Source organism: Archocentrus centrarchus, chromosome 24 (genome assembly GCF_007364275.1).
Source record: "Archocentrus centrarchus isolate MPI-CPG fArcCen1 chromosome 24, fArcCen1, whole genome shotgun sequence".
Taxonomy (NCBI): domain Eukaryota; kingdom Metazoa; phylum Chordata; class Actinopteri; order Cichliformes; family Cichlidae; genus Archocentrus; species Archocentrus centrarchus.
In genome coordinates, this window is record NC_044369.1 from 34,113,613 (window position 1) to 34,131,482 (window position 17,870).

General features: G+C 46.6%; 2 protein-coding genes and 1 pseudogene across 8 annotated transcripts in view; 1 reads left to right on the forward strand and 2 right to left on the reverse strand.

The window, feature by feature from the left end:
* Positions 1-308: 308 nt before the first annotated feature.
* mboat2b (membrane bound O-acyltransferase domain containing 2b) lies at positions 309-14,853 on the reverse strand. The gene is made up of 13 exons (XM_030722080.1): positions 14,662-14,853; positions 11,236-11,381; positions 9,562-9,639; positions 9,138-9,233; positions 8,997-9,052; positions 8,865-8,919; positions 4,040-4,223; positions 3,514-3,706; positions 3,237-3,340; positions 3,085-3,149; positions 2,733-2,865; positions 2,377-2,528; positions 309-2,118 (listed from the first exon to the last, which is right to left on the reverse strand). The coding sequence occupies exons 1-13, from the start codon at positions 14,749-14,751 to the stop codon at positions 1,947-1,949; spliced, it is 1,524 nt and encodes a 507-aa protein (XP_030577940.1). The 5' UTR covers positions 14,752-14,853; the 3' UTR covers positions 309-1,946.
* LOC115774974 (uncharacterized) lies at positions 13,720-13,838 on the reverse strand (annotated as a pseudogene).
* Positions 14,854-15,698: 845 nt separating the features above from the next.
* The window catches only part of cep43 (centrosomal protein 43), a 29,201-nt gene continuing 27,029 nt past the window's right edge, over positions 15,699-17,870 (forward strand). For all 7 annotated transcript variants that reach the window (XM_030722419.1, XM_030722422.1, XM_030722423.1 and 4 more), the window contains exons 1-2: positions 15,699-15,839; positions 16,735-16,788. In XM_030722419.1, the coding sequence (XP_030578279.1) occupies positions 15,756-15,839; positions 16,735-16,788 (138 nt within the window). In that variant the 5' untranslated portion in view covers positions 15,699-15,755. The remainder of the gene's footprint in view (positions 15,840-16,734; positions 16,789-17,870) is intronic.

Genomic DNA, 17,870 nt, shown 5'->3' on the forward strand with positions numbered 1-17,870 from the left:
ATTCAGACTGATGCAAAAACAACATAACCCCAAACTGCTGAGGCTGGAGGCCGTGTGAAGGTCACAGACACCTGTTATGTATTTCATACGTGAGACTGACAGCATACATGCTGTGCTGGTAAAATCTCTGAACTCTGGAAACAGCACCCAGTGAGTTTATGATCTGAGGCGTTATTTAATGAATTATTAACAGACGTGAGCAGGAGCTGTTCTCTGCTTCGATTCCTATCAGGGTTTAAAGGGTAGAGTCGATATGCCACAGTCATACCTCCACCCAGCAATAATCACAGACGGACGCATTCACCTGGTCAGGTGTCAAAAATTTGCTTTAATCACATCATTTACAAAAACACATACTGCCCTCATGAAGCCCACAGAGAGGCATCTGCTTCCCAGAACATTATCTCCACACGCCTCCCACAACACTGAAAACACAAACATGGCAACAGGAAACAGAGATGTGCTTTCCTCATTTTCAAAAACACACAGCAGGAAATGCAGCCGTTCCTGACGGGACGTCCTTCTGGATCCAAAGACCGGGCCACAGAACCACGATGGGGGGGCTACCAACACGGCGCCGTCGTAAACTGCTGGAAGAAGACCTGAAACATGAAGCTGCTGAACCGACCCCAAAATAAACCTTCTAACACCTAAACCAGCAGCTGCAGCAACACTTTCACCTGCTGAAGGTACTTTCTTTGTTTTCTGTCAAAATACTGAAATGTGTTCATATGAAACACGGCTCAAGGTCAAAGTAATAACATAAACCACAGTAATCCAAAGTAATCCAGTCAGAAACCTGCTCGCAGTACTCAGCTTCAAACTTTTTATGTCATTTTTTTCAGTTCATCACAGCAGAGCTCTTTATGTGGGCACGTCCTGTAGGCATGTCCACGACGTACAGCTCAGAGGCACCGAGCGCTGCCCCTCAGCAGGCGTCCAGAACCTGGCCAATCAGGAGAAGGTGGGATTTTAGGGAAGGGGGCCTTGAAGAGAGAGGAGCTAAAGGGTTTATTGAACTGAGGGGCCCACATAAAACAAAGTAAAGATTATTTTAAACTGTCAATCACACGAGGATAATATGGCTGAGTGTGAGAATAAAAATGAGCTGCAGGTGAGCAGAATGGGTTTCCTTTAACTAGTGAGATGAAGCACTGGTTTCTTTAAACCAGATCATTTGACCTGCTAACTACACGATCCTTTACCTGAAGAAATCTGAACTGAGCTGCATTTCAGTTCATTTTACCTTCAAGCTAAATCTACAAACACCAAACTGCACACACTGCTTGGAATGAAACGACATAAATCACCTGATTCAAACATGTACTAATGTAAACGTGAGGCCGTCCTCTCCGGGGAACGCTCCTGCACAAACCCAAACACGTGAGGCGACTGAGTGGAACAGTTATCGGCACTTTTCGAACCCCAGCCTCTGTGAATACTGTCATGTAGTGGTTAAACCTGTCTGACTTCAGGTCACGCGTGGTTCACTCATCCTGCTGCTTTTTCCATTATTTCATAACAGACGTTTGAGTCATTCTTCCATCCGTCCTTCCTTTGTTCGCTCTTCCTGCACATCAACAGTCAGCAGGTGTTTAACCAGAAAGAAACACTACACAGGTGATCATGACAGTTCAGGGCAGCTTGGTTCCCAAATAGCTGCTCCATGTGAACTTACACTGTATGTATTTATACACATGAATCCTTCAACATCACACATCTGTCTGAATCTGACTGGATGAGCAGTCATGAGTCCGTTTAAAGACACAGTACAACACAGGGCCTGTTTTCATCCCCACCCCCCTGTGACTCCAAATAATTCAACGTTCACCATCATGTTTCTGTACCCAGGCCAGCAGAAAGCTCCCAGTGACCTTCACCTCCTCGTCCTTCTATACACACCCACGTAGTACATGATGTTACATGATCGCTTCTCATCCTTCGACTCATGTGGTTTTCTCCCTCTGGCTGCAGTTCCTGTCTGCAGCCTCTGGGTGGCGCTGAAGAGGCTCCTGGATGGTGCTCTTCTGCTGGTCTTTGAGACGGAGATGTCTCGGTTTGACAGGCAGTGCCACGGCCACCAGAATGCACCCAATGTGGAGGCTGAAGTACCAGGACCTGCAGAGAGGAGGTTTCAGAAATGATTAAACCTGTGTTAAACCTGGATTAAATTTGGGATAAACCTGGATTAAACCTGTGTTAAACCTGGATTAAATTTGGGATAAACTTGTATTAAACCTGTGTTAAACCTGGATTAAATTTGGGATAAACCTGGATTAAACCTGGATTAAACTTGGAATAAACCTGGATTAAACTTGGGATAAGCCTGGATTAAACTTGGATTAAACCTGTGTTAAACTTGTCTGACTTACTGACCTGTAAAACTTCATGGATGGACCCACAGACAGCAGAACAAAAGGTACCACCGTGTAGCAAATGGCGATCTGAGTGGCTGCCCACGTGATGACATCATAGACCAGTTTGTGGGTGGATGAGTGCAGGAAGTATGGCCGAATGTTGTGTCTGACCTGTGAGGATGAGATGTTTTTTTCAGACAGCTGCTAACATGGACACAACAAAGGTTTAACACCAACATGAGCTAACGGCTACGAGTTTGATCTTTGACCAGTAAATCAGCTCAACTCTGTCGACTGACGCTCGGTCGTCACTACACTTTTTTGATGAACGTGAAGAAAACAGCTAAAAGCTAACGGTTAGCGGGGCCGGCTCACCGCTCTGGCTGCCAGCGTGATGACGGTGCCTGTGAGGAAGGTGAGGTAATATCCTGGATAGGCTCCGTGCCACATGGCTGACAGGATGAAGGTGGCTGCTGTTGGATGGTAGGGGCATCGCTCATAACACACCCTGTCAATCAGAGGTCAAAGGTCACAAGCAGCTGCGGTCTGTGCATTTTACAAATGCCAGGTGATGCAGGTTCATCCATAAGACACAAAGATGGTGTTAAATCTACAGCCAGCAACAGTTCACTGATCAAAACAACATCAGTGACTGTTTCCATGGTGGTAACAGTCACTGATGTTGTACAGATCCCAGATCAGGTAAAACAGGATAACTGCATCTGACCTTTTGAGCCAGTGTGCTGTCTGAATGTTCCAGTTGTCCAGGAAAACTTTGAAGCTGGTGGCAAACTGAAAGCAGACAGAGATCCATTAACCCATGGCACATCAAACCTTTCAGTGACACGTAAATAAGTGCAGGTTCCTGACGGTCCTCACCTCAATGTTCAGGATCCTCAGGTTGGAGATGAGGTCCCAGCGAGGAGAGCCGTCGCTGTCATAACCATTGAAGCCGAAGCCGGCAGCATTGTTGATGGCGTCAGCTGTTGCACGTATAAGATCAGTCAGAACTTTAGATCGAACAATGTGTTCATGCAGCTAATGAACGCTGAATTTGAATTTCAGGACGGATGATTTTGGTTTCTATCCAAATTCTCTACAGGAAGTTTTATCTGCACAAACCACCAAAGAAAGCTCACAGGTTTCAGCCACCCACCAAGCGTCCAGACGAAGTAGTACTTGGGTCTGGTGGTCAGCATGGACAGGTACAGGTAGACCACCTGAGCATAGAATGGTGTGTTGGCGATGAAGTCATCGTCGATGTTTCGCTCCACGGGGAAAACCTTGCACACCGACAGAAACACCAGGAGGCAGAAGAAGGAGGTGGCCACTTTACGTACAACCTCCATCTGAGGAGAAACACGGAGCATTTCTTTAGGTTCAGTTTGTTCTCAATTTTCAGTCAACATGTTGGCTCCTCAAGCATTAACTACAGACATGAACAAAAGAAAACACGGACTACGTTCCTCAGTTTAAAGCTTCATAGCTGCTCCTGTAAACACCACAAAGGTGAGTGCCTTAAACCTGCATTCTGTCTAAAGCCCAGCAGGGGGTGACTCCTCTGACTGTAACTACAAGTCTATGAGAAAATGAGCCTCCTGAGGAGTTTATGTCAGTCAACTGATGAGCTTGGTCTACATGAGAACACCTAAGGTCAGACCTGAGGCAGTCATGTGACCTACGTTTGGCGAAGGCTCGCTCTGCCTCAGCTTGCTGCTGGACTTCCTGTCATCCTCTGGGTCCCTGTGGCGGCGGGGGTCTCCCTCAATGAAGGCGATGTAGTCGTTGTAGGAGCAGGTGGGTCCGGCCAGGATCCCCATGAAGTTACAGTTGTAGCTGAAATACTCCAGCAGACTGGGCATCCTCCTAAGCACACAAAGGGTTAAGTGGCCGACAGAGGTGGAAGTAACGAAGGACAAATATTTGTTACTGTACTTTAGTAGATTTTTCAGGTATCTGTACTTTACTTGAGTATTTATTTTTCTGACCACTTTTTACTTTTACTCCCTACATTTTTACACAAATATCTGTACTTTCTACTCCTCACATTTTCAAACAGACTCGTTACTTTAGGTTCAACATCTGAGGGAAGTTTTCGTGTCCCGTCACTGCGCCTTCAAACATCAAAACGATCTGAGCCTAAACGGAGGAACAATCGTATTAGCATATCCATCCCCGCGGCTTATTGCATATAATCAGGGGTTAGAGGGGGCCGGATTGAGGGCAGATGTCTGTAAGTTGTGCTTCAGCATCTTAGCTAGTGCTACTGAAGAGGAGTGAAAATAAATGTCACCAAATATCAGCAAATACACAAAGTGTTTGTGTGCAGTTAGTCACACAGTGTGTCTGCTAGCTAAAAGAACAGATTCTGTTTCCCAGAATGAGAGAAACGTTCACTCAGAGCTGGAGAACGAGGAAGCAGAGAGGTTAGAGTTAAAGGTAAGGACTGCTCAGTGACGGTGCAGTCAGTTGTGTAAATCCACTCAGAGCAGCAGCAGCTGATCACAGCCTGACACAAAGAAAATCTACTGGAGCTACAACGGAAATGATTGTGAGCTGTGATTCTTTCCCCCACGCTGAGCCACTACGACCCATCTTAGAGCCCCCCCCCACCTGCTGAATCCCACTGTAACCCCTGACTGTACTCAGCTTCTGCTCAGGTGATGAGGCAGAGTCGTCCTCTACAACGTAGGTAACAGCAAACGGAGCTGCTTAAATTCTCTTTCTGTTTCTCTGCTCATGTTCTACAGAACAGTGTTCAAGCTGAGTGCGTTCATTAGAATTAGAATTTACATTGAAATAAAGTTTGTATTCTCATGTAATATTTTAATTATTACATTAATGTAGTACAAGGTTCAATTAGCTTTGCACAAAAATATCTGATAGAAACATCCTCCAAACAGCTGCTTTTACTTTCTGACTTTTTTACACTTTTACTTGAGTAAAGAAGTTGAATCAGTACTTCATCTTTTACCAGAGTATTTTTAACACAGGTATCTGTACTTCTACAAGTATCTGTACTTCTACTTAAGTACAGAATGTCTGTACTTTTGCCACCTCTGCTGGCCGACCAGTAGGATCAGCTCACCACAGTGCCATCTACAGCAGCGCCACCTGTAGGTGGTGCTGAAGAAACAGCCCTGCTCAGAGAGGTGGGAGGTCTACTGTGAAGACCCTGGACATTGAATAAAGAGCTATATGAATGAGCATGATTGGGCTAATGAGGCTTGTAGAGTAATAGTGCTGTTAATGTACCCGTCCATTAAGCATGTGTAAGCTTTAGCATTTAGATAAATGCTAAATTTAGTAAGTATTTTGAAAGTATGTTTAACTGGAATGGGAATAACTCTAGCAGATAACTAGTGATGGGGTGTAATCCTCAGATGGAGTGAACACAAATGCTTTCAGCCAGCGTTTCTTCATGTTTCAGCCCTCAGCTTCATGCTGCACTGATGTTCTCCCAGCAGTAGCTGCAGAACTGGTGCTGGACTCAACATCTGCGAAGTCTGAGCCGGAACAAAACACAGAAAAACAGACTAATGACAAACAGCAGCTGGACACAGCTCAGGCGCAGAAATGAGACAGAACCAGTTTAAATATGTCTGAGTCATCAGTGAGGAAGGAGCTGAAGACAAAAATTGCTGATAGATCTGCAGAACATCAGCAGCACTATCTGCATGTTGGGAAAAGAAAGGAAAAAAATGGCAAACATGACTTTTTCTTATTGAGCATGTGCGCTACAATCAGCTAATTTTGGTTTTTGAGCAGGAGGAAGACAATGGTGGCGCTTTAGAGGAGTGTAGATATAGACTACTTTAAATATTATTGCATGAAAGAACAAGATCATGATGGTGAAATGCAAAGCAAGGAACCCAGAGTAATGTTAAAGTTGACTGCATGCTGACCCAAGACCAGCAGCACTGAGCCTGAACTTCAAATGCAGAGACTTGTAGTGATGAGGAGAGATGAGGAGAAATGAGCAGGGATGAGGAGAGATGCACAGAGATGAAAAGAGATGCACAGAGATGAGCAGAGATGAGCAGAGATGCACAGAGATGAGCAGAGATTAACAGAGATGAGCAGAGATGAACAGAGATAAACAGAGATGAACAGAGATGAATAAAGATGAGCAGAGATGCACAGTGATGAGCAGAGATGAGGAGAGATGAGGAGAGATGAGCAGAGATGAACAGAGATAAACAGAGATTAACAGAGATGAGCAGAGATGAGCAGAGATGCACAGTGATGAGCAGAGATGAGCAGAGATGCACAGTGATGAGCAGAGATGAGCAGAGATGCACAGTGATGAGCAGAGATGAGGAGAGATGAGCAGAGATGAACAGAGATAAACAGAGATTAACAGAGATGAGCAGAGATGTGCAGAGATGAACAGAGATAAACAGAGATTAACAGAGATGAGCAGAGATGCACAGTGATGAGCAGAGATGAGGAGAGATGAGGAGAGATGAGCAGAGATGAGCAGAGATAAACAGAGATGAATAAAGATGAGCAGAGATGCACAGTGATGAGCAGAGATGCACAGTGATAAGCAGAGATGAGCAGAGATGAACAGAGATAAACAGAGATTAACAGAGATGAGCAGAGATGAGCAGTTGGCCTGCAGCCTCTGTTTCCCCTGTTCCATTTTCTGCAGCAGAATCAGTGTGACGGTCCCTCTGTAGTCTGTCTGGGCTGTTTCCATCTTTGCCCTTTGCTCAAACTTAAACACTAAAACAATGATCATCTGTTGTCATTATTTTTCAGGGTTGTATCAGTGTGTGGGTCTGTAGCCTCAGGTTTATACTGTTAACTGATAAATGCGTGACAATGTTTCAGGTTGGCGTAACATGAAATTAATGTAACAAATTACTTTCTCTGGTGAGTAATTAAGCAATGTACTGGATTGCTTTTAATAAAAGTAACAAGTAATGTGTAATACATAAAAATGAAGTCTATAGGTCCATGTGAACACCTGCTAGCAGCAGCAGGAAGAAGCAAACTGGAATGGTGCAGCCATGGCCAAACCATCCTTCCAGTAACTGTCAGGGGAGAGGGGAAAAAGGAAAATGCTGGTCTTCACGGATACGCAGAACCCTCACCAACCACAGCAAAGCCTGGAGTGGACAAGTCCTACGACTGCATCAGGAGTTACGGGATCGAGACGAGCCGAGAGGACAGTATGTTTGATAAGGACACTTCGTGGTGGTTACAGTCACCAGCTGGATGGTCAGTCAGTAATACGATGAGCCCAGAACCTTTACTGCTACTGAAGAACCCATCATCCCAGCCGAAGACGTTGGCGCTCGTCCAGCTGAATGAATGTTAGCAGCTTTGGTAGCTAAACCAAGAATTAACATCTTTTGGTAGGAAACTGCTGGTACATTAAACAAAATACCATTAAGAGAACACCGTGGCCTTAATTTATCCTGACTGAGTTAACCACAATATGAAAGGAGGAGAAGCTTTGTTTGGCTGCTCCCTCACTGACAAACATCGCTACAGCGGGTACCTCCGTCAGTATCCAATCTGAGCCGTTTGCACAAAGTCTGATTTTACATTATGATTTCCAGTTTAGTCTCCAGCTCGTCTGTGCCTAATAACTATCTACCTGCCTGCTCTTACATTAATGTATAACATGCCTCTGATTTGATCTGGTTTTATCCGGATTGCATTGTGTACATAGTTGTATATATCTCATTCTTCCATCAGACTGTTAATATATTTTTTTATGTTATTGTATATTTTCACTGTTTATATTGAAGGGAGTTACCACTCAGGTTTCATTGTATTTTTTTGTACAATTATAATCTTTATATGTTTGAATCCTCCCACAATCAAACCAGGGGTCTTTCACTTGTCAGATGTAAACCAGTGTACTACACAACCAGAATATGCTAGCCATCATATTAAATGTAGGTACACTTGAGTTAGATTAAGTAGTCTTCTTCTTCCAGCTTCTCCCTTTAGGGGTCTCCATCTCACCCTATCCCAGCATCCTCCTCTGTCACTCCAACCCTCTGCATGTCCTCCTTCACTACATCCATGAACCTCCTCTGAGGTCTTCCTCTTGTCCTCCTGCCTGGCAGCTGCAGTATCTCCTCTCTCCCTCCTCTGTACACGTCCAAACCACCTCAGCCTCTCTGACTCTGAGCTGTCCCTCTGATGGACTCATTTCTAATCCATCCTGCTCACTCCCAGTGAAGATCTGAGCATCTTCAGCTCAGCCTCCTGATTTGAGTCCAGTGAAGTATTAGTGAAGTGTTATTATTTAACTTGAAGCCTGCTTTTTGATACCATTAAATTTAGTACTAAATGTATTTTGCATGTCCAGAAGAACAATTGAAACTTGTCATGCTTTGGGGCAGCGGGATTTAAAGTGGAGATACCTGCGATAGACAGGTGGCTACCATGTAGGGATGCATCTTGTCAGAGGCTCCACCTGTTTGTCCAAACATGGTCACTTCAGCTCCAATAAAAAAACAGATGGTTTTTCTACCTTAAACAAACCTTATTGCCAGAATCTTCTGTCCTGCTGTCAGATGTTCCTCTTTTCGAGCCATTCCTGTCAGAAACACAAAGACCTGAGTGTAAAGCCTGCAGGATTCACCAAAAATCAGCCCGCCCCAGAGTAAGGCTCACCGTCGTGGATCTCAAACGCCAGGCTGGTGATTTTCTGTGTTATGACCATCATGGGGCTGGAGAGAGAAAGTGAAGGCAGTGAGTTAGAGCCTGGAGACGGGAAGCTGCGATCAGGATGTGCTGCAGGAGCGGAGGTGTTACCCTGTGAAGTCAGCAGTGTACATGCCGTAGTCAAAGACGTAGACTCGAGTGATCTGACACAGGCTCAGATATGTGAGCGCCACCACGAGGCTGTACCTGGAATAACACAGAGAGGTTTATGGTTAAATTTCAGGGTCAGCGGTCCTGATGGGCTCAGTGAGGTCTTCAACCTGTGTGATGATCTGGCTAACTTGGATTTCTGTCTGTAGCTCCACAGATTTAAAGACTTGCACTAGTTTGAAGTCTGGATCATTTTTAAGAACAGTTTATCATGTGAGTTCCAGAAAAGCTCAGGTCGCGATTAATGGATGTGACTGAGGTTGCCCTTTAACCCTGAGCTCCTGCTGCTTCCTCTGGAGCTTCAGTGCTTCCTGCTCTGTCTGCTCTCAATCTGCAATGAAGCTGCGACCTGTCTGAAGCTCACTTGTGCATGTGTTCGACTCCAGTGAGGATCATGATGCCATAGGTGAGTCCACTCTGAACCAGGAAGTGGAGAGCGTACCTGTGAAACAAAGAAAACACAGATCGTCATCTCCAAACACCAACTGACCAGAAGATGTAATCTCTATTTACAGTGGCTCTGCAGGCCTGCTGGAGCCTGCTGTTCCTGCGCTGGATGTTCATATCAAACATGAAGCTCCTAATAATGAGCTCAGTGCATGTGCAGTAACCTCTGTGAGCCCAAAGCTCAGGCTGCAGACTGCTCTGCACACTCAGTTCATCACAGTTTTTTCTGCTCTTGGATTTGAATGATGTCATAGAGAGGGGGAAATCCTTATATGGTCATCTCAGATTTTCATATTATGTTTCCACCGCTGAGGTGCCGGTACTCGTGCCAGTGCTGGTGACGGTTTCAATGAACCCTTAAGAACGGGCCCGCGTTCCCACCGCGTTTCTGTGAACTGCTCCTTTACGTATGAGTGTGGGCGGGTCCTCGACGACACGAAGCCGAAGCGCACAAACGTGGGAGAACACGCTCCCCTTTCTGTGCTGCAAATACGTTTTAGGGTCCAAACCAAACTACTGCAGCATCTGTGTGCAGCACAGAGGGAAACACAGACAGCGATTAGAGCAAGACGACAAGTACGCACTTTGTGTCCTTTTATCTGTGATATGAACTGATACAAAGCAGCAAGTTCAGCCTTAGAGCCCAACCTAATTCACAGCCATCAAAATCGCTTCGCTTTTCTCATGTAATACACATGTAATATGGTAGAAAACTGGATGTTGAGATGGCAGATTCACGCCCTTCTGCTGCTTTCATCACGCGTTCCTGGTTCGAGACCAGCTAGTTTGTGGGACCAGAGTTGAACCCGTTTTCTGGCCAAGCACCGAGTGCTTCCACGGTGGAAAACCCAAAGAACGGTTCGAACTCTGGCACCGGCACCGGAACCCAGGAGGTGGGAAAAGGGCCTCAGACAGAGGAAAGCAAAGCTGCTCTAATAGAGTCCCTTCCTGATCATCTGCCTCAATCAGACCTCAACCAACCTGGTGAAGATGTTCCAGTCTGAATATTGATTTGGTAAAAACTGATGCACCAGTTTAGGACCAGCACGAGGAGGACGCAGGCTTCTGGTGCTGGTTCCTCTGGTGCAGTCCAAGGATAAAAACATAAAGCTGGAGATCAGCAAAAACGAATTATTATTCCTGCAAGTTTGAGTTATTTTATTGGAACAGTACTGAGATGTAAGTGTGGAAAATTACACAAAGCAAAGCCTGAGGAAGGTTTTGATTGGCTGTTTGTCGATTAATCGTCTGTCATAAAGAAAGGAAACGTAATCACGATGAAAAACTCTTTGTTCTGGTCTCATGACGTCATATTTGAAACATTTCTGCCATCTTTGCTTTGGGCTGATTATTATTGCTCACATTTCCAAAGGTTTTATAAACCAATCAACAGATTGATGGCTTCATCAGACGGGCAGTTGGGTCAAATTTTCTGCTTTTCTGCTCATAACACGTCATTATTGAGTCATTCTGCAGATCCAGAGGGTGTCGTGTATGTTTGTCCGTCAGAGCTGCAGAATAATTCAGACCGGCCCAAACTCTGAAGACCTGAGCTCTAATGATCCCGACTCGTGGTCAGAGAGCGTCTTACCAGCCGAAGCAGAACATAGCGAAGTACAGTCCCAGCAGCGTGGCCACCACGTGTCTGATGAAGGGACTGGTTTTACTGGGGTGGAGGAAGAGACGAAACCAGAAGGCAGAAACCAAAGCGCAGAGCTGACACACCACGAAGTTCACCTGCAGACAGAGGAAACAGACAGCAGCTCATTGGTGCTTTAGGACGTCCAGGTGAGAGGAGCAGGAACCTGTGTGAGAGCAATAAACAGCTTCAGGGGATGTTCAGAGTCAGAGCGCCTCAGCGTGCTGATCAGGAGACCAAGACCTCATAAAACAGACCCGCCAAGACTCATTAAAGCCCGACCTCCTCGAGCACCTTCACTGAGGGATGCCACGTGCTCATTGGTTAATTCTGCCCTGCTTCCTGCTCCTCTCTCTGATGGGACCATCGTCTCCAAAATGAACTTCATGTTTTATCCAGTCAGAAACCAGCGACTGAGACCATAAACCCATCAGGCAGGTGTTCACTGAGCACCAGGTGAGGCCTGGAACATAACCAATCAGACTCCCAGTTATTACATGTGTGGTCAACATGTGGCTCTCTGTCCAGTCAGCCTTGGTTTAAAAGTCACATGACTCTGTGAGACAATAAAGACAAATGGAAGTATTTCAAAGAGGCACAAAATGGAAGCCTTTTTCTCCTAGCAGAGCTTCCTGCACGACGACCACCAAGCTGGAAGTGCTCCTCAGCTGTGCTCTTCATCAAGGAGGAGGAGGAGGAGGAGGAGGAAGTTCTTCATCGTGTTTCACACGTCTAAACACAATAAATCCCTTTTTAAGAATCAAATTCAAGGTTCCCCTACAGAGTACTTCCAGCGTGAAGTCAGAGTATTTATCTGACTCATTTCAGGGTGTACGTCTGGAGTATTTACAAAGTATTTACAGAGTAAAGTTGCTGCACTTAAATAATATACTAATACTATAATTTATCAGAGTATTTGTGGTATTATCAGAGTTTTCCTGGTATTTGCAGTATTGTGTTCATCTGATGATGCTACCTGAGCCGCTGTCAGCGTGTCGCCATGAATAATGGATGCTGTGTAAACTGAGCGATTACACCCGGACGCTCAGCTGACGCTCAGCTGACGCTCAGGGTGCGTCTGCTGTTTCCTGCCAGCCGTCGTTACGTAACAGTCGGGTTCATTAGAAGCTGACGGAGGAGAAAACACAGCCAGACTCAGGCTGCCCCCTGCATGCCCGGCCCCACCACAGACGATTCATCCTGGACCTTTGCTTCAGTGCGCCTCACAGAAAAGGAAACGTTCTGCTTCTTTGTCCTCCTGACTCAAACACCTGAAGCTTTTCTCTAAACCCGGAGGCCCTCACAGATCCTCCACCAGCATCCACGCCCTGCCTCAGAGTTTTAAAGAGAGAAACCTCGCCGGCTCGTCCCTCGGCCTCAGATCTGCACTCCGTAAATGTCTCTGTCTCTGCGGAGGGACAACAAACCCAAACACAGTGACATCAGTCCACACCTGATACTGGGAGAGCTCAGTATCTCCCAGTAAAACCAGTAAACTGAACCAGAGGGTCACCTGATCTGGCTCAGCCTCCAGAGGCCTGGCCCTCAGCCAATCAGAGGGCAGGAGCATGTACCTGTTCCACCTGTCAGAGTCTGTGTTTTTTCGGGCCCCCCCCCCCCAAGGGCCCACGAGGCTCTGAATGACCTGCAGGAGGAAGTGAGGTCAGCGGGGTTGCTCACCTCTTTAAACAGAATTCAGTGGGAACGACGTTCCTGATATTATTCCCTAAATTTTCAGTTTTTCTGTCATTTTCACTTCAGTTTGTTTGTCTCTGTGTTTTACTGTTACCTGAGCAATATAAATAAAGTTTGTTTTGTTGATTTGAATTATTCAGCGTGTTTGTCTCGTGTCCTGAAGTCAGTCTGTACTGATGCACGCTCAGCAGTCCTGCTCTGTGACAGATTCATTTTAATATCGACCCGTTTTCTCCTGTTCCTCAGCCTTTGGTCCCTCCGATGTGACAGTTTGTTGCTTTTCATGACTGAACATGACTGAAAACTAAATGCTGCAGAAAAAATGCCCACAGCATTCACCTGGTGAAGGACCACAGGTCTGGAACTGCCGGACTGACCAAATACCTGCTCTGAGATCTGCTGAGCACACAGGATGCAGGTGCAGAGCTGCTGGATGTTGGTGGTGTTCAGACCCTCAGACCTGATTCTGGGCTGGAAACCACTGCACAGGATCAGGAACATGTCTGAGAACCATCAGCAGCTCCTCACTGCATCCACGGGAAGCTCAGACTCCACCACACAAAGAACATGCAGAGGAACAAGATCCAGAAACATCTCCATCTGAGCTCATTTAAGGTGGACTGAGGCGAATGGACTACTACTGTCTGAGCACTCAAAGTGCTTATACAACACATTTACCCCATTCACACCCATTCATACAAGCACCATGATTAACTAAGCTAAGTGCTACAGCTACCCCTAAGTTTACAGCACCTGGTATTCCCAGGTGGTCTCCCATACAAGTACTAACCAGGCCCGACTCTGCGTAGCTTCTGAGATCAGACGAGATCGGGCAGGTTCAGGGTGGTATGGCCGTAAGCCAGAGAATGGAAACCGTCCCGTGCCCTGACCAATCAGAAGCCCCATTAATGTGTGTCTCCAGGTTCTCCGTGTGTTTCAGGGAAGCTCTTGTTCCAGCAGACGATGAGCTGACCTCACTGAGCTCGTATTCCAGCTGCACGGGTCCATAACTGACCTGAACACAGCCCAGACCTTCACCCACTGAAACATCTGGAGCTTCATGAAACACCACAAACACCACAAAGGAGCAGCTGGAGTCCCACATCCACAGAAACATCTGCAGCAGCCTGTGTGGCTTCAGTCTGCTCAAAGAAGCAAAACTAAATTTGATTAATGTGAAATTTGTTTTTCTGATATTTTAACATCAAATAGGTAAGAAATGAAATTCGTCCTGAGCTGTGATTAAATTGTGTGTTTTTCACTCTGAATGAGGGGGTCTGATAATAAAAGATAATCCTGGATCAATAAACACAGATAGAGACCCCCACCACCACCCCACCCCTCCGCGCTGATGGAGGAAGCGGACCCGCTGAACAACATGATTTCTCTCTTCATCCTCACAATAAAAAAACCGTCCGCAGAGCCGCATTCAGCTATCCATCTTCCTCCTCCTCCTCCTCCTCCTCACACGTGAATAAGCAGCATGAAGCCTCTCCTCCATCACAGATGCTGGACTCGACACGAGGCCTGCATCCTCATGTTTAGGGACAAAGCGTCCTCTCTCCCTCTCACCGCCCTCTTTGTACCTCCGCCCCGGAGCGCCGGACCACCGGAGCGGCCGCAGCCGGGATCCGACGCTCGGCCCTCAAGATGGAGAGGAGGAGATGGGCCGGAGGCTCTTACCTGGTCCAGCGGCAGGTTGGTGATCTCGCTGACCGGCTGCAGGAGGCTGGAGCCGGTGCAGGCCGTGGATGGGGCTCCTTCATCGGCCATAGCTCCGGGTGTGCGGCCGGCTGTGCTGCTTCTCTATCCGGCTGCAGCGACTCAGAGGCGGCGGCGGCTCCGTGATCCGCCGGCGGTCTGTGTCTGTGTCTGTGTCCGTGCGTCTGTGCGTCCTCCTCTTCTTCCTGTTCCTCCTCCTCTTCCTCACCCCCTCTGTCTGTCTCCCCCCTCCTCCTCCTCCTCTGGAGCTCCCTCCGCCCTCTTTCCTTTATCTTCAGCTCAGAGAAACATCTGTTACTATCAGGCTGAAGGTTCACAGCTCAAACAAACAAACAAACAAACAAACAAACAAACAAACAAACAAACAGCTGCTCCAGTTAAAGTCCTCCTGCGGACTCCGACTCACTTGAATACCTCCAGCTCAGCGCAGCAGCCTCTCGGGAGCCTGTGCTGATGAGCCGGGCCCAGTGTTTCAACCAGGAACGCAATAAAAAGCAAATAAACGTCAGTCTGTCCCAGAGGGCTCAAAACTGAAGCAGTTTTATGTTTAGCTTTTCATTATTTGCAGTATTTTATTCGCTGCTCTTTCCGTGGCTCGTCTGTTTTATCTTTAACCGTCTGTGGAGCTTTGTAGGAGGATGCAGAGACTGGTTTTTCAGATTGTAATGCACTGTTATTGATATGATGGAGAGCCACGTGTTTCAATGAGTACTGACGGGGCTACAAAATAATCTAACAGCTCAATAAAATAAATAAATACAAGGTCACATAACAGCTCAGGTAGAAATAAAGGAACTTAAATAACATTTGAAATAAAATGAAAATAGTAAAGCTGACTCAGTGGTACAGTAAGGGAGGCGTTAAAACGCTTGATTACACAGTGAAAGCAGCTCAGTCCATCGTTTCCCCAGCTGCAGTGAGACCGTGCGGGCCAGCAGGAGGCGCTCACAGACCGGTAATATAGCAGAGGAAGGCAAGGCGGAAGTTGCGTCAGGTTGTTTTGGGCCGTTGTCCTGGCAGCAGCTGTTAGCCTCGTTAGCATCTGTAGCAGAAACATGTCTGCCGCGGAGGACGACACGGAACTACGGGACCTGCTGATCCAGAACCTGGAGAACAGCGGAGCTCTGAACAAGCTGAAGGTGAAAAAATCAATTTAGTTTTTGTTCCATAAATCAGCGCTGCAGCCAGCCCCGCTACAAACAGGCCGCCTCCGGGTCTCATTCAACCCGAGGCTATGAGCGCTGAGCGGGCTCAGGCAGCTGCCGGGGGCCGTAACAGCTGTGAGGCGACGCAGGGAGCTGGAGTTTAAACAGCCGGCAGGTTATTAAAACATAAAGCTTGACTCCGACTAACAGCACAGCTCCAAATCTGAGACTCAGGGAGGGAAAAGAAAGAGGACCGTCTTTGATTTCTCTTCCTGTTTGTGTCACGTGATTTCAGAAACTCGCTCCATAACCAGTAAACACACACGGAAACACAGTCTCTTACACACAGACTCACACCTTCTATATCTAAGTGCTTTTTAACAGTCAGCAACTCAGGGTCCAGTATTGCCCTATACTCGTATATTGCCCAAGGTTTCCTGGATTGACCTCTCAGGTGACCTCAGAGATGCATCAGCTGTGATGATCTTTAAATTAATCTCAGCTGACCGGCGGGTTGATCTGTCTGTTCCTGAGCTGATGTTGGAGGACAGGTGGTGGAGGCTCTTGTGATATTTGTGTAAATAATGTGAGTGTGTTTAGCATCAAACTTTAGGAACCTTTTCATTTATTTGTTTTTATTGTAAAGCACTTTGGTTTGAAATGTGCTGTATCAATAAGATTCCCTTACTTACTGAGCAGTTTCTGATGGATCGGTAAATAGAATAGAATAGAACTTTATTGTCATTATACATACAACAAAATTAATCATCATATATACAACGAAATTCGTTCAGAACCACCATCCAAGAGTAGGACAGACAAGACTAACATAGGGGAGATGGGAAATGCCTGTACTGATGAAGCAGCTCTGCTGTGTGTGTTCCCACAGGCCGAGATGAGAGCAGCAGTGTTTCTGGCCATGGAGGAGCAGGACAAACTGGAGGTGACTGATTCACACAAACTCCTCAGTTCAGGCAGAAGTTCTAATCACAGCAATTTCAGTCAGCAATAATGTCTGTGTTCATTGCTTTTAGAAATTCAGTTTAATTCAGTTTTATTTATGTAGCACCAAATCACAACAAACAGTCGCCTCAAGTGCTTTATATTGTAGGTAAAAACTCTACAATGATACAGAGAAAACCCAGCAGAACCAGGCTCAGGGAGGGGCAGTCATCTGCTGTGACCGGTTAGGGCTGAGGGGAGAGGGACAGAGATTAAATGATTAAATGCAGAGTGAGGTATAAACAAGAGTGAAAAGAGGTAAATGAAAAGAAACACTCAGTGCATCATGGGAACCCCCCAGCAGCCTAGGCTTATAGCAGCATAACTAAGGGAGGGTTCAGGGTCACCTGATCCAGCCCTAACTATAAGCTTGATCATAAACAGGGCATGGCAGCAGCACATAAGCAGAAGTGCCTCAGGAATGCTGAGCTAGCAGCAGAATGTCAAGAGGCTGGTTGGAAAGCCAGAATTTACCTCGTGGAGGCTGGGTGTCGAGGATTTGTGCGTAGGCCAGCGGTCCAGCTGCTCCATGGGGCAAGCCTGCAGGAAGTGTTAAAAGAGCTGGAGGAGGAGGCAGAGAGGGCGAGCTACGGGCTATGGTTAAGGAGGAAAGACAAGAGTTGGAGGCCTACACCCTAGTAAAGCAGCTGCAGGGGGTGGGGAGACGTCCCTGTTTAGACCACTTGCCCCCCTGCCCAGAGATGTACAACATCAGTGAACGGCAGCACCAGCTGACGACTCTGCAGCTGACCTAATGGCACTGGTGGCGGTGCAACAGGCCTAAATGCCAAGGCAGGAAGTAACATCTTACCTGTATAATGATCTGGCATACTCTGTCTGTAATAAAATGTTATGGTCAACAGTATCAAAGCTGCACTGAGGTCCAACAGGACAAGAACAGAGATGAGTCCACTGTCAGAGGCTGTAAGAAGATCATTTGTAACCTTCACTAATGCTGTTTCTGTACTGTGATGAATTCTGAAACCTGACTGAAACTCTTCAAATAAACCGTTCCTCTGCAGA

Excerpts from the sequence above, each read along its gene's own strand:
- mboat2b (XM_030722080.1), bottom strand. The coding sequence starts at position 14,751 with ATGGCCGATGAAGGAGCCCCATCCACGGCCTGCACCGGCTCCAGCCTC. Across the intron at positions 9,640-11,235 it reads GCTATGTTCTGCTTCGGCTG|GTACGCTCTCCACTTCCTGG; the intron begins GTAAGACGCTCT and ends TTTGTTTCACAG. Across the intron at positions 3,707-4,039 it reads AGAGCGAGCCTTCGCCAAAC|ATGGAGGTTGTACGTAAAGT; the intron begins GTAGGTCACATG and ends GTTTCTCCTCAG.